Source organism: Scylla paramamosain, chromosome 4, assembly GCF_035594125.1.
Source record: "Scylla paramamosain isolate STU-SP2022 chromosome 4, ASM3559412v1, whole genome shotgun sequence".
Lineage (NCBI taxonomy): Eukaryota > Metazoa > Arthropoda > Malacostraca > Decapoda > Portunidae > Scylla > Scylla paramamosain.
This window is the reverse complement of record NC_087154.1, coordinates 13,272,029-13,292,502: the sequence shown is the minus strand read 5'-3', so window position 1 is coordinate 13,292,502 and position 20,474 is coordinate 13,272,029. Positions and strand designations below refer to the sequence as shown.

The following is a 20,474-nucleotide window of genomic DNA, read 5'->3' as shown; positions in this document are numbered from 1 at the left end:
TGGCATTTGGCAGTGATTTCTTTGATGATGTTCTTAACATCGGAGAAAATCCTAGCGGGATTGGTAGATGTTTCTATGTCATTGCTGCCTATCCACAAGATGGTCAAGTCATGTTCCCACTCGAGTACTCGATTTGGTAATTGTCTAGAGTCCTTACCGGGCCTTATTACTGGTCTATTCACTTCAATTCTTTTACACATACCTTCACATGCACCTAAAACATCATTTTAAAGTGGGGGACAAATGCCCCCTTCCCTCTAGTCCAGCAAAATTGGGGACATGTGGGAAGGCGGGGTTTTTGGGTGGGGGAGACATAAATCAGCGAGCGATTTTCGGCCTTTCCACTGCCCCTGTCCCCCCCCAACAAGCTTGGGGACGTGTCGGGAAAGCGGGGGGTATTTAAGGGCGGGGAATGCAAAATGAGGTGAAATTAGCAAGTTGAACAAAGTCTACGGAAATTTCTCTAAACTTTTCAGTAAATATCCCTAAATGCTGAAAAAATCCCTAAATTACAAAACTAACCTTACCTTACATAACCTAACCCTGTCCCCGTTCCTAACTGGGGGGGGCTGTGCCCCCCAGACCCCCCCCCGATTAAACTAAACATACCATAACCTAACCTATGCTAACCTGGACCCCCCCCAAGGGTACGCATGTTTCTCAAACTTTCTTACCTTAGTGTGGAGGTGGGTACAGTTCTGCTGCAGCCAGGAGAAACTGACAGAACCGCTGCTGGGCCTCCGGGAACACTTTCTTAAAGAGTACAAAGGATAAATATCCCACGAAGTGATATTGGCGGCGGCCGAAGGTGGGGATGTCGCTCCTTACGTCCCTCCACACGCGCTCGATGTTTTGGGTGGAGGCGCCAGTGTCGGGATCCACAAAATTTGTAGAGTGGTTCACTGTTGTGTGAGTATATCCCTCCAGCGACAGTGAGGAGTAGGAGGCCCAGCAGTCTGACACTATGTGTGTGCCTGGCAGAATCCACTCCTTAATGCAGGCGACGAGTGTGTCCTTTGTCCTGTTTTCTACGGGGACAATAAATAAACGTTTCGAATCACGTTCGAATCCACCAAACACCCACTGGCCGTCAATGACGCGGCCCCGGTGGTACTTTTGCTTTCCGAATTTGGCCTCGTCTATTTCAACAGTTTTGCCAGGGCCACCAAGTTTGACCGATTTTCCAACACAATAATTAACGGTCACTTCTCTGCAGAAGGAAAACCAGTCAACAATGGTCTGATGGGACACGTGGACTTGGGCCGCCACCTCCTTGTACGTTACTCTTCCCAAGCAGAACCAGTACACTAAGTGAATGATTTTGCTCGGTTGTAGCACCGAACTTCCAACAAAACTGCCCTTCCTGGCAGAAAGATTAGTCTTGCACACGCGCGCAATTACTTTTTTACCGGTTCGTCTCTTGCTTACTTTTCCGCACCGAAACCTGAATGCACTGTTCACCTTTACTTCACTTTCACACGTAGGACACTTGATCGCACTGGTTACTACTCCATGTTTACTTAGGAAATCCCACAACTTGGTGTCATCAGCCAAAATAGGAGCAAGTTCTAAAAGGGAAAGCCGACACCCCTCACAGACAGCCGCCATAGTAGGAAGTGAAGGGTTTCCCTGTGCATCCTATAATCGTGTGCATGTTCGAAAAAAGGTGTTGATTTGTTTGAATCGAGACAAAGAAACGTCTCGAATCAATTAGACAAGGTGTTGAATGCGTTTAATTTAGTACTGAATTCCGTGTGTATACACAGGATCCCAAATTGAGTGTGTATTTCAGACCGTTATAGGGTGATGACGTGCGTGGTATAAGTTGGTAAATACATTCGAGCAATAACGAATCCAATGTTTCCGCAATAAAGGATCATCGTTAGAACGGTATTGGATACGTTTTAACTATATAGAAAGATCCATACTTGGTGTTGAATGGTGTTTTTAAAAAAGTAAACATAGAATCAATCATCTATTGGTTTTGGATGAGGTGTTTGTGAGCGAGTGATGCTGCACTGGACCTGCTGATATCAGATTTAGTGGTAAGAAGAGGGATATTGATGTAAGTATGGGTGCCAGAGCCGCTATTTCACGTATAAGCGATTACTACAATGGTGAAATCACATATATAATGTGAAAATGCTCAATTTATAGTGAGAAATGGGTGATTGTGTTGTCCCCCCCAGGTTAGGTAGGTTAGGGTATGTTTAGTGTATCGGGGGGGGTGTCTGGGGGGCACAGCCCCCCCCCAGTTAGGAACGGGGACAGGGTTAGGTTATGTTAGGTAAGGTTAGTTTTGTAATTTAGGGATTTTTTCAGCATTTAGGGATATTTACTGAAAAGTTTAGAAAAATTTCCGTAGACTTTGTTCAACTTGCTAAATTCACCTCATTTTGCATTCCCCGCCCTTAAATACCCCCCGCTTTCCCGACACGTCCCCAAGCTTGTTGGGGGGGACAGGGGCAGTGGAAAGGCCGAAAATCGCTCGCTGATTTATGTCTCCCCCACCCAAAAACCCCGCCTTCCCACATGTCCCCAATTTTGCTGGACTAGAGGGAAGGGGGCATTTGTCCCCCACTTTAAAATGATGTTTTAGGTGCATGTGAAGGTATGTGTAAAAGAATTGAAGTGAATAGACCAGTAATAAGGCCCGGTAAGGACTCTAGACAATTACCCTCGATTTAACCGATCATCCTCAAAGAAAGTCCTAGCCTTTGCTCCAGGGGCTCTGAATATCCTAATTTGCACATTTGTTACCTCTAGATGCCGGGGAATCTGGGTATGCCCTACAAGTGCCACCTTCAACATTTACAATTATTTCCAGTCTCCACCTCTTTCGGTCAGTCGCGAAATAAATCCCACCGCTGCCACCAGTTTAGTGACCACGAAAAAAAAAAAAAAAAATATATATATATATATATATATATATATATATATATATATATATATATATATATATATATATATATATATATATATATATATAAGTAAGTCACCTTCAGTTAGTGCCCACGAGTGATGTTCCCTTGTGGCAGACGATAATCACAAATCCTATCACTGGATTAAAAGAAATACAAATATTGACACTTTTATAGATTTTTAATTGATAATGGAATAATCCGAATAATAATAAAAAATAAAAAAAGGAATCCAGAAATACAAAAGAATGGTAGCGTACTCTTCAGTTACATAAAACTGCGATGGAGATATCTTCGCGACTACTGAATTGCGGGGGAGACCAGAGAATAAATAAATAAATAAAAAATATACCTAAAAGGTATGTATAGAACTGAGGACAGTCTCACACGGTGATCTCGAACCAGGTGGTTGCACTAGTCACGTGGAGAGAACCAACAAAAGGAACGAAAAAATGTGAATATCTATCCACTCAGAACAATAGTTTATCAACAGGAATATCTGAGGAGAATCCGAGAGAGACTCCTTTAGTAAAATTATTGTTAAACAAACACTTACTTAATATTACAGGAATGGAGGAGGAGATTATCAGACTGCATGCTCACCTGAGGAGAATCCGAGAGAGACTGGCTTTGCTTGTGAGGAAATAGGCGGGAAACTAAGGATAAAGGTTTCCAATGGAGAAATTTATTAAGAGTTATAATTTTGTGTTAGTGGGGGGCGACTAGGTTGTGAGTTCAGGGATGAAAAATATGAATAATTAAGTTACTGTTTACTTTATAGTTGTTACTTTAAGAAGTTTAATTCAATGGACTTTTGAAATCAATTGGGGAATTAGTCAAAGTCTGGTATCTCTTCCCGGCTTGCGTAGCAACAGGGGTAAGAGGACGGCGAAGCAAAGAAGACTTATCAGATTCGTCAACCTCATTGGCGCGGCGTAATTATCTGAGATTTGTTTGAGCTGGCTTAAGACCTTACCATTATAGAATTAATTTTATCGTATTAAGGGCTCCCCATTCTCTGGAATTAGGTGAAAAATTCGCCTCTATAACCTGGCCAAGCAGGAGAAATTACGTTTATTCACGGGGTAAATTTATCATAGAAGTGGTCAACACAGTGACGTTGAGAGGGGGGAAAAAGTCAGGACAAAAGGAAACTGAGGAGAGGAGGGGAAGGGGGGGGGTTAGTCACATGATACTGAGACTGTCTGGTCATCCCCGCACATTACATGGGCCTTAGCCTAGAAAAAAAAAAAAAAAAAATAGAAATATACATAATTAATTTCCAGCACTACATTCTTTGAGTAATTTTCACCTTCCAAGTGAGTGTCCAAGTTTTCAGGAATAGCTATGGCAGCACCTCTATTGAGTGAGTGGTTTTTCCTTGTGCTCTTAATATCTAAAATGTTCAGCATTGGTATTGAATCATTGGCACAGTTACCTCCACCACCTTGCTGCATTATGTTATTTGTGATGAGATTTTTAATAAGATTCATGAATTGTGGTGCTGTTGGTGATTCATTGTTACCCCCCAAATTTCTAACTGTGCTGAAAAAGTTCTCTAGGCAGTCCTGGTTAAGTCTGTTGGTTAAGATGAATTTATAATCATACTTGGTACTTACATCTTCCCACAGTCTTTTCAAAGAAGATATATTTAGCTTCCAGTCCTCTACACATGGTAAACTAGTATGAGCTCCCACTACCTTCCAACTCCTTATCCAGCTATCCAGATCACTTAGCTGCTCCAGGCTATATTGAGTAAAGGCACATTTGCTATTTTTATAGTGGTTAATATTGTTGCTATTAAATCAATCAAAAAGCATATCCATTTTGTAAATAAAAGTTGCTGTGGTTGCTGCATCTTTAGGAAGTGATCCTAGGGATGAATGAGTGTCAATTCCAGCTGCAACTGTTCTGCTGAAAACCTGTGTTGCCATGCATACTCGCATTTTATCAAAAGTGTTACAGTAGATATGCTTGTCAGTTAACTTGGGAGCCAGTCTGATATTCATCTTGTCCTTCTCAAAAAATGTCCTAATGTAATGCCATTTGGCTGTATCATTATTAATGGAAATGTTATACTTCATGAAGTTGTTTCTAACACTTTTCAGCAAATGTGGTGAGTCATAAAAGAAATATATATCTTCTTCATTGTGTATAATGCTTGGTGAACTGGGGGATATATCTAATTTTGAGAAAACACTTCTATTAGTCACATCTTGTTCACAGATTACTACCTTTGGTATCAGATTAGCCTCTTGCAATTTGGTAAGGCAGTTTAAGATCATATTCTTGAGGGTGTCAGGCTTGATGCTGCTGTTCAATAGAAAATATCCAAGTGTTTGCTTCCATTTGTGTGCCAGACCCCTTACCATGAATACCATTGCATACTTTGCAACCTTGTCTGACCTCCCATACATACCTAAATCCTCTATACCTTCCATCTTGTCCTTACTAGTGTTGTAGTAAAGGCCAGACTTTATGGCAACTGCATCAAACATCAGCACACACACCCTGTCCTTCTTATCCATGATGTCAGCCTTCTCTTTCAACTGCTTGAAAATACACTCATTCCAACCTATTTTAAATTCAAAGCTGTGGAGCCAGGACCTTAAGGTTCTTACTGCAGGCAATGCAAAGATCTTTGACATGAACCTGTATGCTTTTGGGCTTTTGTGATGCAGTACTAATGCAAAAGATGCATCCGTTTTGGTATATCGTCGTCCCTTTTTCATCACTTTCTCAAGTCTAATTTGAGAAGCAAATAGTTTAAGTTGTATATCAGTTAAATAATTTGATGCATACTTAATAATTTCTGAAGGTACTGAAAATTTCATGGACTTTAAGTTCCTAACCTTTTATAATGCGCTGTTTTTCATTTTAAGCCTGCTGCAGTGTACCTTGGCTTGACGGTGAAGGCACGGCATCTTTCCTGATTTTATAGTCAGCATTGTGTCTGGAAAAAGAAGAAAAAAACATTTGTGTCATGGAAATTAAAGTTATCCTTTTCATATATGGAGCAAATTTGGGTCCTCATACCTAGATATTTCCTTAATGCCACAAAGCCAAGGTCATATGGCATAAGCTTATGGTTTGGAATTTAGGAAAATAAGCAATATGATGACAGTAAGTGCTGCAAAAATCTTTCCTAGAAGGGGTTGATTTTCTGAGCATTCACCTTTATTTGGTGCTGCAGCAATATTGTCTGGCTGAGGTGAGGAGGAGGATTGGGCCACAGCAGCTGGAAGGGCCTCAGCCACAGCAGGTGGAGGAGGCTGAGCCACAGCAGGTGGAGGAGGCTGGGCCACAGCAGGTGGAGGAGGCTGGGCCACAGCAGGTGGAGGAGGCTGGGCCACAGCAGGTGGAGGGGGCTGGGCCGCAGCAGCTAGAAGGGCCTCAGCCACAGCAGGTGGAGGAGGCTGGGCCACAGCAGGTGGAGGGGGCTGGGCCACAGCAGCTAGAAGGGCCTCAGCCACAGCAGGTGGAGGAGGCTGGGCCACAGCAGGTGGAGGAGGCTGGGATACAGGAGGTGGAGGACCTTGGTTGCCTGGAGGAAAGTGGGACAGGTAATTTAATAACTAAATTCAAAGGTACCTATTCATAATGTATCGTGCGAGGTAATGATGCCACTTCATGTTGATAAAAGTGTGAACTTATTTGTAAAACAAAATTATTCAACCTAGGTACCTAGTTTTTTGGTACATACCATGCATTTGCAAATTGTGCAAATTTCTTTTTTGCTAATCTTACTTACATTTATATATTATTTCCCTTCTTTATTTCTTTTAAATTATGTTGATGCTGCAAATACATATCTCATTATCTTTAACAAATGTACTTACTCTCAAGGTTTTGATCTGGGCAAGCATCACTCCTTAATCTTGAGGTTGGTAGGCCACTCACATAATTCCTTGGTGAAAAATGAAGGCTGCAGACTTTGTAACTTCTATGCAGTTGCTCCACCGTTTTACCCACAATGTGAGGTGACTTGACAACATTTTGCCAAGTGATGCTCCTATGAAAACAATGTTATATTAGCAACATAATCTGACAGCTAACTGGGAATGCATACTGCTCCATCTCTTGAAAGCACCAGACTGATTGAAATAATAAAAGTAATTCTTACCAGGATATATATAGCAGTAAGTAAACAGTAGTACAATACAACAAATTTGTATTATTAATCTTCATAACTACAGTACAAATACAATATAAGTAGAAGACATATGTTGTGACAACATTAAGTCTCCCACCTTCTTTAAGTAATTTAAAATATGAAGCATGTTATGCACAATATATATATATATATATATATATATATATATATATATATATATATATATATATATATATATATATATATATATATATATATATTTACTTTCAGAGTATTTGGAAGTGTTATTTTAGGTTTGGAAAAGATAGGCTAAGGTTTTGCGGTAATGTTTCAAATTACACCACTTGCATTGGTTGAAGGGGAGCCGTTCAAAGGTGACATTTCACAGGAGTGACATAACAATGGAGTGACAAATCAAATAAAAAATTCAAAGGAATGACATTTCATGGTTAGGTAAATTTTGGTTAGGGTAGGGTAGGGTAGGGTGGGATTGGGTAGGGTAGGGTAGGGTAAGGCAGGGCAGGGCGGGGCAGGGCAGGGCAGGGCAGAGGTAGGGTAGGGTAGGGTATGGTAGGTTACTGTAGGGTAGGGTAGTGTAGGGTAGGGTAGGTTGTTGGGTTAGTTTAAGGTGTCACTCCATTTTTATGTCACTCCTTTCATACCTGTTTGTCACTCCTTTGAAATGTCACCCTTTCATATACACCAGGTTGTAGTGAATATTTCTTACATCTGTTAGATTTGGGTGTGTTTTGCGCTGATCAGATAACCGTTTCCATGGCAAAGAAGCAGTTTTCCGTTAATTGCCCCCAAGTGGTAGAAACCTGTAGGGTGTACGATATGTTGAGAGATGCCCGCGGCAGCACCAGCCCGCGCCACTTGTAACAAAGGCAGTCAGCACTCAGTAAAGGTCAGAGCAGGACGCAGTCTTTCATTCCTCTTGGACCTCAGACATGGCGCAGTGAGCTGACTCCGGACCTTCACCATGGCCACACCCAACAGACCCGTCGTTAGGACCCGCAGGTCCCCTGCTATAGCGTCCAGGGGCCTCACAAGCGCCCTGGCACAAGCAAGAGCCGTGATCCAGGTCCAGCAACAGGCCCTGTCTTCTCTACAAGCCGGCCTCACCGCAGCGGACAGCAGCGGCCATGGCGGCCACCCAGCACGTCAACCCCTGACCTCTGCCCCGGAGAAGTGCGAGATCGAAATGACGTCCGCCACCTTCAGAACCTGGCGCCGCTCTATGACCGCATGGATGCAACTCTGCAAGTTCCCACCACGAGAAGCGGTACAACACATACGACTCACTTGTGTTCCCGCCTTGCAGCGTGCAGTGGACACCCGATACACCGACGCCCAGTGGAGCGCTCTCACGCCGGAGGAGGCCCTGGACGCGCTTGGCAAGTTGTGCCTCCGCTCCTCCAACCAAGCGGCCCTGTGGGCGGACTTCTTCGGTGCGTCGCAGGGGCAAGACGAGCCCATCGGTGAGTTCTTCCGACGCTGTGCGCAGAAGGCCGCGGATTGTGCGTTTCAGTGCCCAGAGTGTCAGTGTGATTTAGCGGAGTACGTTCTGCTTCGGAAGCTTGTGGTAGGCCTAAAAAAAAAAAAAAAGAGTTAAAACGTCACGTGTTCCAGACGTGCGAGTCATACACGAGTGTCGATGCCTTGAGGGCCGTGTGCAGTGCTTTCGAGGCGGCCCGCCGCGATGCGGGGGGGTAGCCGCTTTCATGCCGCCTGTGCGGCTGGCACCGCAGCCGAGAGCGGAGAGCCTGCCTCGGCAGACGTGGCAGCGGCGCGCACACCTGCAGCCCCGTCAAGGAAGAACCTGCCACCATGTGGATATTGTGGGGACAGCCATGCCCCTGGCCGTTCAAATTGCCCCGCCAGGACAGTCACATGCTCTTACTGCAACAAAGTGGGGCACATGAAGAAATGTTGCAGAAGCAGGAGAGGACACCCCGCCTCCGCCAGTAAGCAGGCAGCTCCAGCCTCACCTTTATCGGAGGTGTCCAGTGCAGTGACTGTAGCCGACGCCCACAGTACACCCCAGCCTACGATAGACGTCATTGTATCACGGGGGGACGGCAAGGAGGAACGCAAGGCTTCCGCCGTGGCAGACACGGGGGCTCAGGTGTGCGTAGCTGGCCCGTCACTACTCCACACCCTTGGTATCGAACCTTCCCAGCTTCAAAGCCGGGCCGGCCTCCGCGATGTGGCTAACCTACGTCTACGGTGCATGGGATCAACAATATGTCAAGTCACCCTGGGGAAACGTTCGACTATCCAAGACGTGTACATCATCCAGTCGGCGAGGCAGTTCTACCTCTCCCTGGCGGCGTGCAAGGCTTTGGGTCTTGTGCCGGACACCTTCCCACACTGCACACTGCCAAGCGTTGGTGCGGCGGCGATCTCCCAACCACTCGCCACCACCGGCCCCACGCGGCCCCCTGCCATACCATTCGCCCCCCTGGAGGAGAATGTAAACTCGCTTGAGAACTGGCTTCGACAACACTCCTCTGCAACGGCATTCAACACCAGCAGAACACCCCTCCCTGTGATGTCTGGCAAGCCTCACCACATCCATCTCCTGCCCGGCGCTACACCCTATGCCTGCCACACTCCAGCGTCCGTCCCTCGACACTGGGAAGAGGAAGTAAAAGCACAGCTCGACGAGGACGTGCGGAGGGGCGTGATACAGCCTGTCCCAGCTGGCGAAGCCACAGAATGGTGTACGAGAATGGTTGTGGTAGCTAAAAAGTCCGGCCAACCGAGACGCACTGTGGATTACCAGCGTCTAAACGCCCAGTGTCTGCGGGAGACTCACCACACTCCCGCCCCATTCGACATGGTTTCAGGCGTGCCTCTCCACTCTTACAAGACCGTGGCTGATGCGTACTGGGGATTCCACCAGGTGGAGCTTGATAAGGAGAGTCGCCGCCTCACTACTTTCATCACTCCCTGGGGAAGATACCAGTACTGTAGGACACCAATGGGTCACTGCTCTGCCTCTGACGCCTATACAAGACGCTTCGACGACGCAATCCAAGACATCCCCAGAAAATACAAATGCGTGGACGACACCCTACTGTATGACATGGGCATTGAAGAGGCATTCTGGCACACCTATGACTTCTTGAGGACGTGCGCTGAGGCAGGAATCACACTGAAGCCAGAGAAGTTCCAGTTTTGCAGGCGGGAGGTGGAGTTCTTGGGGTTCCACCTGGGCTGGGATGCGTACAAGTCCACGTCTGATCGACTAGCCGCGATCGACAGCTTCCACATGCCAGTCAAGCCCACCATATCGGATATCCGATCATGGTACGGCTTTGTCAACCAGTTGGCCCCGTTCCTTGCCACCGCACCAGTAATGAGCCCCTTCAGAGAGCTTCTGAAGAAACCCTCCGGAAAGCACGTATACTGGGATGAACAACTGCAGGCCAAGTTCCGACAGGCCCAGAACACGATCTGCCAGCTAGCGAAGGATGGTCTCGTCTACTACGACAGATCCCGACCCACAACAGCCATCACTGACTGGAGCAAAGAAGGAGTGGGATTTGTCGTCCTTCAACAGTACTGCAACTGCTCAACGGTCGACACACCCTTTTGCTGTAAGGGAGGCTGGCGTCTGGCGCTCTGCGGAATCCGCCACCTCACCCCGGCTGAGTCTGGGTACTCCGCGGTGGAAGGTGAGGCCCTAGCAGTTGTATGGTGTCTTCAGAAGGCCAGGCTATTTCTGCTGGGCTGCCCTAACCTCTGCCTAGTTACTGACCACCGCCCGCTCGTCCAGCTACTGGGGAACAGGGCACTAACAGACGTGACCAACCCCCGGCTATTTAGACTGAAGGAAAAAACCCTACAGTTCAGGTTCACAATAAAGTATCTGCCGGGGAAGAAAAACTCTGCAGCGGATTTCTTGTCGCGCTACCCGGCCCTGAGAGCAGCTCCTGATTCCCTAGACATCGAACTCGACGAAGACCTGACGGCCTCCGTCGCTACAGTAACCATGGCTACCATACAAGATGGGTGCACAATGGATGAAGAAACAGTGAGAAGAGCAGCTGCTGACGACCCCGTGTATCAGATGTTGGTCGCCAAAGTGACGAGCGGAGACTGGCGAGAAAGCAGGTCACTTGAAGTCCCCTGCCTTCGTCCGTTCTACGGCATAAGGGAACGACTGGCCATGAACGAAGGGCTCCTCACGTACACGTACGATCAAGGAAACGTCCGCCTTGTCGTCCCTGAGAGTCTCCGTAACCAAGTCGCTTCCAACCTCCACGCTAGTCACCAGGGATTAGACTCTATGATGCGAAGAGCCAGACAGTCCGTGTATTGGCCCGGCATGGAGGGAGACTTGCAGCATCACAGAGCTTCGTGCGAGTCCTGCGATATCCACAGTCCATCACTGCCACGGGAGACCATGGAGCTCACCCCGCCTCCCGACTACCCGTTCCAGCACACTGTCGTTGACATGTTCCAGTGGGAGGGCCACACCTACATGGCCTATGCTGACCGGCTGACAGGTTGGCTCGAGGTGGCCCATTTCCCCAACGGTGCCAGCTCCTACAAGATCCAGACGCAGCTTAGGAAGTACTTTTCTCGCTACGGAGCCCCTGAACACATGTCTATGGACGGAGGAACCAACCTGACAAGCGCGGAGATGGACACCTTCTACAGGAACTGGGGGGTCTCGGTGCGCCTGTCGTCTGCCCAGTACCCTCAGTCTAATGGCAGGGCTGAGGTGGCAGTCAAGACAGCCAAGAGGATCATCAGGGACAACACTTCCCCAGGCGGCAGCCTTGACAATGACAAAGCAACTCTGGCCATCCTGCAATACCTGAACATTCCCCTGCGGTGTATCAACAAGTCACCAGCACAGCTGGCCACTGGCAGACAACTTCGCGACGGGGTACCCATGGCTGGACAACACCTGCGATTGGACCAATATTGGAGCCAAACGTTGCGAAAGAGAGAACGACTGATGGCGGAGGAGCAGGAAGCAGTGACAGCTTCGGACACTCCAAGGAGCCTCCAACCCCTCTCGACAGGTGCCAGGGTCCGCATCCAGAATCAGGCCTCTAACCGGTGGGACCGGACGGGGGTGAAAACAGAGGTCTTGCCCTACCGCCAATACACCGTCAGGCTAGACGGTAGCGGCCGTCTGTCTCTGAGGAACCGGAGACACTTAAGGTGTGTGAAAGCTGGAACAGGCAGTACCCCTGGTGCCCCACCCACCGCAAACCCCAGCAGCACACCCACCGGCACGACCTCGGCGCCCCAGGACAGACGCCCAAGCAGGAACAAGAAGCGTCCACTGTGGCTGAAAGATTATGAGGCGTAGGCTACTCGCCCTGTTTACCTTGCTCTATTGTAATTTCTGTTTATTTGTTGCCAGTACACCCTTTCTTTTCTATCAAATAAAAGAGTACTATTATTTTGGAGGGGGGATGTAGGGTGTACGATATGTTGAAAGATGCCCGCGGCAGCACCAGCCCGCGCCACTTGTAACAAAGGCAGTCAGCACTCAGTAAAGGTCAGAGCAGGACGCAGTCTTTCATTCCTCTTGGACCTCAGACAAAACCAAACATTTGCGACGAAATAAATTACCATTATGTTCCAAACACACCCACATCAAAATAATACCTAGTATAAAAAGTAAAGATAAAGTAGATCGCATACGCAGTGCTGCCCAGACCTGCGGCGTTCATCTCCGTAACGGCCTTCGAGTCTGTGGTGGATGAAACATCGATATGTATGTTTCATCCACCACAAACTCAGAGGCCACGTTGCGAATGAGCGCAACAGCTATGCGCATCATTGTGTACGCGATCCACTTTACCTTTGCTTAACCTTAACCAAAGTAAATTATTCATAGTATCCTAGTCTACGTACAACAAACCCAGCACAACTGTGACACTGAGTGGGGTTTTTATCTGAAAAAATAACGGTTTCACTTGCTTAAGTTTCGGTAGGTTTAGGTTTGGTGTAGATTAAGCTATGTTTAAGGTAGGAAGGATAAATTAGGGTACGTCAGGCCCAATTACTCTAAATAATTACCTGCAACGTTAAGACAATCAGGAAAGATTCTAATCATAAAACCCTATAATCATAAAACCCTCTTTCTGGTACGTTGATTGATGTACATATACTTCGTTACTACCTCTCTCCTTCCTTCGGAAAACGGTGAAAAACATACTGAGGATGAGTGTGCTTGGCTCTTCTGCATAATACACAAGGGTGCGAAGTTCCAACCATGTTTCCTGTATGTATGTTGACAGGTACACAAGTCAAATCTTCCGCCAGTAACCAATATCCAATGAATCATTACTTTAAGATTGGTATTAATAAAAGAACATGAAGAATTTTTATCTAAAAACATTTTTAGGATTTCTAGCTAGCAATAGGTTAATATAATTGTAAATTATATAATTTTGGTTGAAGAACTGCAAACATCGAGACGGACTTCCTTTCAGGCCCAAGACCAAGCCCTGCTTACTCTGCAGCCAGCGCCTCTAGCGTCCTTACCACGAATTGTAGTTTTTTGAGGTACCAACTAGGCTAATATCGGAGTCTCCCATCTTTCCCTTTTAGTATCTTTGTTAATTACTGGTGAAACACACCATGACGTCAAAAGCGTCCATGACGTTAAAAGCGTCATTAAACGTCATAGACTTAAGAGCATGCGCAAAAGCACCCTGCGTGTAAACCAACGCACGAACGCACGCAGTGTAACTTCAGCACGGACAGGTAAGCAGGACGGATCTCGGGAATACTGGAGAAATTTTAACATTGTATTGTAACCTTAATATCAACGAGCGATCAGTAAAACCTTTACAGTCATGTAGCTATACAACTTACACTTCTTGAAAGCACACATTGAAAATAATCTTGGGTGCGTTCTTAAGATCTTCCTAGCTGTTTACCGGGGAGGTTGAACTGTGTGTGTCCCTATTTTATATATATATATATATATATATATATATATATATATATATATATATATATATATATATATATATATATATATGTGTGTGTGTGTGTGTGTGTGTGTGTGTGTGTGTGTGTATTTTTTTTTTTTTAATACCAAATTTCTTTCGTTTCAATACCAAATCTAAGTCCAATACCAGTAACGGTGCTTTAATACCAAATGGATTTTTCAATACCAAATGGCAACCCTGACGACGTCAAGTGAGGCGGCGTTGGGAAGGCTGCGAGCACCGACTTCATACAGGACCCATACACGTCAGTCTTGACCGAAACCAAACCAAAGCAGCTGCAACTCTGTGAACCCCTCTCTCTCTCTCTCTCTCTCTCTCTCTCTCTCTCTCTCTCTCTCTCTCTCTCTCCCATCATTTCAACCCAAGGAAATTTAATAAATGTGATTTTTTAGCAGTTAGTAATGATGGAAGGTGAAATTCCGGACATTTGAGGGATTTTCGAAAATTCCCCCGACGCAGATTTCGTTATCTGATTTCCGGATATGTCCGGGAAAATCGGGACGTATGGCAACCCTAGCATAGTATCGTCTAGCAGTCTCGTAACTGTGACCTGCTAGTTGAGACAGTTCCTGCCTGAAAGCAGGATCTTTGTTGATCTTCCAGGCAGAGGAGATCGTAGATCTCAGCATCCTTGTATTTACACTCCTGCCTTCAGGCAGAGCTTCCTGAGAATGGAGGTGATATTGGAGATGTGCATTTTTCCACAGCAGTCCTTGTGATTTGTGGAAGTGCTGGAGGGATGAACACAGGGCAGGAATCCAACTGGCAAGTAATTATAGGCCTTGCATATAGCATATAGGCCTTAAGCGCTTTCTCCTCGACATTATTAAGTACAATGTCGGCGCCGCCATAACTCATGGCTTTGTGTACTTTTACTTTTATGAAGGTCTCGTTTCCTGTCTGAGACCGTTCATTCCACTCTTGGACTGTGAATTCAGTAAATTCTTGTGCTCTTCTGAAAGAGCGAATAAGAAGACTTATGAGTGCGTCCCTCATGCACACAAAACCAAAGTTAGTTGTGCTGACTAACTTTTCTTAGTAAAACCCATGGGGTCTAGAACGAATGGCAGCATTAGTCACAGTGACGAACATAATGTTAGTCAATTTGTGACTAAGTCCCGTACACACGGAGCATCACGTGTCAGCGACGTGATGCAGTAGTGTTGTTGAAAAATTGACACTAGCGTCCAAACGGGCTGCATCACTGCGAATCTCATCCTTGTGTGAGCCATCAGATCTCAGTCATAGTTTGGCTTTCACGGGAGAAGTATGTCTGCCGACACTCTACTCTGCGAACAAACTACTGTGGAGTATAGTTGCTGTGTGTGCAGCTAAAAAAAAACTTTTGAAAAAGAAACGTCGGACTTTGTGGTGCAAACAGTGGCTTTCTCGGCGGTCTCTGCGAGGGAGCTTTAATCAAATATTTCTTGAGCTACTGGCAGAAAATCAAACAGACTTTGAAAATTATACGCGAATGCCATTCACTGCATTTCATGAATTGCTGAAAAAAATAGATCCATATATTTGTAAGCAGGACACCGGCATCCGAGACAGCATACCACCGGGTGCTCGTCTTGAAGCAACACTTCGCTTCCTTGCCGCTGGAGGATCCTACACAAGTCTCCAGTATTCCACTAGAATTTCAAAACAGAGCCTCGGTCTGATCATCCCTGAAACCTGTGCAGCCATCTATAATGTCCTAAGGGAGGATTATCTTAAGGTGAGTTTCATAAGGTGGATACAAAGTACGTACTGATAGTTTTCATTCCTTTATTATTTTTACATATCACATGAACAAAAAGAAAAAATGTTCATAATAGTTATGTAAAATTGTACTTTGTACGGCAATATGCTGTAACCTAAATACTTAACTACCTTTTCATGCCATGAAATTGTCCGAACCTACTACTCGCAATATCTGATGTTCCCTAGTAATATTTCCCATGTCACCCATGCTTAGAGCATCAAATATTAGCTTCCTGGCCAATTTCCGCTGGTCTTCACTCATATTCTTAAGCCCATTATAAACTAACTTTGCTATGCTGTCGAGATATGGATCTACATCCATATAACTGGGAAGGGATGAGAGTTTACTAAGAGCAATTTCCAAAACTTTATCAGTTTGGTCAACTGCCTTCCTCTTTTTTGAAGTCCCACTTGAACTACAGGCAGAAAGGTTGGAAGGCGACGGCGAAGGGTTGACTGAAGATGCATTTGTCACGCTGGGTGCAGGTGATGGCATAGAGTGGGGCGATGGGATGTCCAGTGATGAGTCATCGCTCCGTAGCACAGTTGCCAATTCACTTATCTGTGGAAATTATATTAGTAGTTGATTTTTATTAAGAATATTAAAAATTTACCTACATGTACAAGGAAAGAACGAAGCTTTTTTTTTTTTCTTTACAGATGCCAACAACTCCTGAAGAGTGGCAGACAGTGGCGAGGTCCTTTGAAAAGTGGAATTTCCCGCACTTTGTTAGAGCGGTAGATGGAAAGCATATCGCAATATCACCTCCAAAAGAGAGTGGTTCCTACTACTTCAACTATAAGGGTTCTCACAGTATAGTTCTTATGGCTGTAGTGAACGCAAATTACGAGTTCCTTTTTGTAGATGTTGGAACAAATGGGCGTGTTTCAGATGGTGGTGTGTGGGCAAACACGAGCCTGTGCGCGCGCCTGCAAGCAGGAACAGCAGGGCTTCCTGCAGATGAGCAGCTGAGTGACAGCCACAGAATACTGCCATACGTCTTCCTTGGTGATGATGCATTCCCACTCGAGATACTTCATGAAACCATATCCTTTGAAGCATCAAAATAATGAACAAAGAGTTTTTTCCTACTGGCTTTCAAGAGCGCGCCTAGTTGTAGAAAACGCATTTGGCATCATGGCAAATAAATTTCGTGTTCTAAGTTCAATAAATTTGTCTCCTCAAAAAGTAAAACAAATTGTTCTTGCCTGCACGGCCCTTCACAATTTCTTACGCAGGGAACACGCATCAAGCTATACACCTGTGGATAGCTTTGACAATGAGAATATTGATGATGGAGTAATAACACCAGGGGCATGGCGTGATAACAGACAGCTTCTGCCTTTGGATAGAATACAGGGACATCCTACAAATGAGGCAAAAGGCATCAGGAAAGAGTTCATGGAGTACTGCAATGAGGAAGGAGCTGTTCCTTGGCAACAACGTATGTGTGGTATATACTAGAGAGAGAGAGTTTTCATAGGGATATTTTGATTTGTGTACAAATATGAATTATGTTGATGTACTTATAATAAAACTATGAACTTACTTGTTGAGTGTTTCCTCCGCCATCTAAGTTGTAACTGGCTGCCAGTACATGGTCATCCCCTAGAGAGAAGAGAAAGAGAATAATAATTTGTTTGGCATATACATTTTCAGTATATAAATTATGGTCATGATTATGTACACACATCAAAATTGTTAACTTACTTGTCGAAGGTTTTCAGTACTTTCCACATCTAAACTGGAAGTTGAGGTACGTATGATTTCTCCTTCAGCAAGGAAAAGTAAATCATTAAAGCACCACAGCTTTGGAGTGTATACATCTGTCGTGCCAGCACCAGACTTCTTTGATGCATTGATGGCAGTCATTTTTCTGTGAAACTGTGTTTTCAGTGTATGGAGTTTTTGGTGATGTCTTCATACCGCACATTACAATTTACAAAAGATAAGTCAGCTTTTAGAGTTTCCATGCTTATACTCTTGATATTTCTCATCTTGTACTCTTTGCACTTGATATTCCAAATGGCTGGGTGCTGCTTTAGCAACTCAATGAAATGTAAGGTAATACACTTCGTCCATTCGAACGGCTTTGTTGGTTGAGCCATTGTATGAAAGCAGGGCGGAAGAGAGAGCGCGTGCGTCCTTCTTCAGCGGTCATTGACACACTGCTCAGCGATTTGAAATGGCTCCGCGTCATGACTGTGTTCATGGTGCAGCGACGAGTTGAAATTAACGTTTTTCAACTCGTCGCTTCAACACATCGCGCATCAAGATGCTCCGTGTGTACGGGGCTTAACTGAGCACTCAACCTGAGTATGGTCTTAACTCAAATATCTCAGACTAATGCCTTCGTACTGTTCACTGCTTCTACTAACCACATTAGTGAAGTGGATCATAGGTGTTAGTCAGTTAAATGACTAATTAGTTAGTCTTTCTTAGGCAGATGATGAATCATTAGTACCTTTAATACTAGCAGCTAGCTACTGCTGTCTGAAGGTTAGGGAAAGAAATAGGTAATAAATTCAATATATTCATATACAATTAAATGTTCCCTCCATTTCATTGCATTAAAAAAAAAAAAATAATGAAAAAAGAAACACTAATTTTTATCATATAGTATAATATGCTTTTCACTCGAACATTTAACAGAAAGCTCCCCTCAAAACTTCAATGATATATAAAACAGATGTAAAAGATAAACTCCATTAGTAACACTTCATCCTAGTATGAGAAAAAAAAAAAAAGCACAAAAACAACCTGTTTTCACAAGCCATTAACTAAATAATACACATTTGTGAGTATTAATCACTAAAACTTGCAATGTGGAAAAGAAAGTAAGCATCTCTTAAGATATGAATATTAAACCTTCCTCCCATTCATAAACTAAAGGAAAAAATATGTAAGTAAAGTTAACATAAATTAAATGTTAGGAGTTACAGACCCTGTAAAGAATAATTAATTAGTCCACTGCTAATTATTATATCACAGTACTTTTAAGAAACTTAGGGAAACAACCAGTGCAAAAATAGACATTTAACCTTATTTTGTACAAGCTTTTAACCGAGATCATATCCTTATGTCACCATTAATCCTTTAAAGCCATACAAAAAAAGAAAATGAGTATTTCTATGGGATATACTAACTAAACAAATCTACAGAAATGCTCAGAACAGTAATAAAGAAGCTTCACGTATCAGTTGCAATAACATAGAGAAATAAAATTTAAAAAGAAGATAAAAAATGCATAAAAAATAAAAATATATGCATCATATGGTACATGAAGAATACTACCCAATTTGCAGAGAGAGAGTACTCCATTCATTATATATATATATATATATATATATATATATATATATATATATATATATATATATATATATATATATATATATATATATATATATATATATATATATATTATATACATATATATATATATATATATATATATATGTATATATATATATATATATATATATATATATATATATATATATATATATATATATATATATATATATATATATATATATATATATATATATATATATATATATATATATATATATATATATATATATATATATATATATATATATATATATATATATATATATATATATATATATATATATATATATATATATATATATATATATATATATATATATATATATATAACAAGATAATTCAGTAAGATTTCATGAATACTGGGTGGGGGGAAGGGGAAGTACAGGTATTTCCTTTTCCTTTTAGAAAACTTATTAACAATGTTATGTATTTATTTCACTGATTAATCTTTAACTAGTAATTGACTAGTGTGTGTGTGTGTGTGTGTGTGTGTGTGTGTGTGAGAGAGAGAGAGAGAGAGAGAGAGAGAGAGAGAGAGAGAGAGAGAGAGAGAGGCATTATGTGTGGAGTTGAATATATTTGGAAGCAGATTTATGCATTTTTGTAGCTCAATTCTGTCTTTACTTCATTGAGTTTTACAAGTAGAGATCTTGTTTTTGAAGTGTTACCTTTGTCATACTTGATACCTAAGAGATGGGATGTTGTGAAACGGAGGAAATGTTCACAATTTTTTGGGTGTTCAATATTAAACACATAAAGCCCTGCTACCAATGAGACTACAGCCACAGAAATACATGTTGGTTCAGCTACAGGTGCACCATCAAATAATACACAAAATCTGTCTGACATATGTATGTCCCCAACTTGTTGAATGGACACACTAGACTGCCCTGTTCTTAGTTGTTCTTCTGGTACCTTATGGAAGAAATAGTAGTGTAAACATTAATAACATTTTGACATTAAAATAAAATTTATATGTAGATGTATATCTCAAGGTGATAATATATTCAGAAATTTCAATATATACACACCACTCTAAAATCAAAGGTACTGAAATTTAACCTTAGTAAAAATGGAGTCTTTCCTTTCTCCAAGCAGGTGAAGTAACCCCAATATAAGCAAGCATCTGGTGCAAATAAATAAATATATAAATAAATATGGTAAAAAGTAAATCAAATAAACAAAAGAAAATTAACTGTAAGGAAAAAGTGAAGATATGGTCACATCCAATAGGACAGTCCACTAATTTGAGTACCAATCTTTTAAAAGCCTCCTGTAATTATTGCTTTATCACAAGAATTAACAAAAATAAAGCTCCTCGATGGTTCTACTAATTATATGAA

At 43.3% G+C, this 20,474-nt stretch overlaps 2 protein-coding genes across 2 annotated transcripts; both read right to left on the bottom strand.

Annotated features, from left to right (window-relative positions):
* Positions 1-4,628: 4,628 nt before the first annotated feature.
* Positions 4,629-5,781, bottom strand: LOC135100120 (uncharacterized). Its single transcript, XM_064003084.1, has 2 exons — positions 5,156-5,781; positions 4,629-4,936 (listed from the first exon to the last, which is right to left on the bottom strand). The coding sequence occupies exons 1-2, from the start codon at positions 5,753-5,755 to the stop codon at positions 4,727-4,729; spliced, it is 810 nt and encodes a 269-aa protein (XP_063859154.1). The 5' UTR covers positions 5,756-5,781; the 3' UTR covers positions 4,629-4,726.
* Positions 5,777-13,368, bottom strand: LOC135099758 (uncharacterized). The gene is made up of 4 exons (XM_064002264.1): positions 13,190-13,368; positions 6,761-6,933; positions 6,097-6,465; positions 5,777-5,874 (listed from the first exon to the last, which is right to left on the bottom strand). Exons 1-4 carry the CDS (start codon positions 13,282-13,284, stop codon positions 5,777-5,779), a joined length of 735 nt encoding a protein of 244 aa, XP_063858334.1. The 5' UTR covers positions 13,285-13,368.
* Positions 13,369-20,474: the final 7,106 nt, after the last annotated feature.

What these genes read in the sequence shown, in the direction of transcription:
- LOC135100120 (XM_064003084.1), bottom strand. Translation starts at nt 5,755, where the DNA reads ATGAAATTTTCAGTACCTTCAGAAATTATTAAGTATGCATCAAATTAT. An exon ending in AGGCTAATCTGATACCAAAG is followed by an intron (nt 4,937 to 5,155) that starts GTAGTAATCTGT and finishes TTTTTTGAGAAG; the next exon opens with GACAAGATGAATATCAGACT.
- LOC135099758 (XM_064002264.1), bottom strand. Translation starts at nt 13,284, where the DNA reads ATGGTTGGAACTTCGCACCCTTGTGTATTATGCAGAAGAGCCAAGCAC. An exon ending in TTTCCGAAGGAAGGAGAGAG is followed by an intron (nt 6,934 to 13,189) that starts GTAGTAACGAAG and finishes TTGTTTTCATAG; the next exon opens with GAGCATCACTTGGCAAAATG. An exon ending in TGCTGCAGCACCAAATAAAG is followed by an intron (nt 5,875 to 6,096) that starts GTGAATGCTCAG and finishes TTCTTTTTCCAG; the next exon opens with ACACAATGCTGACTATAAAA.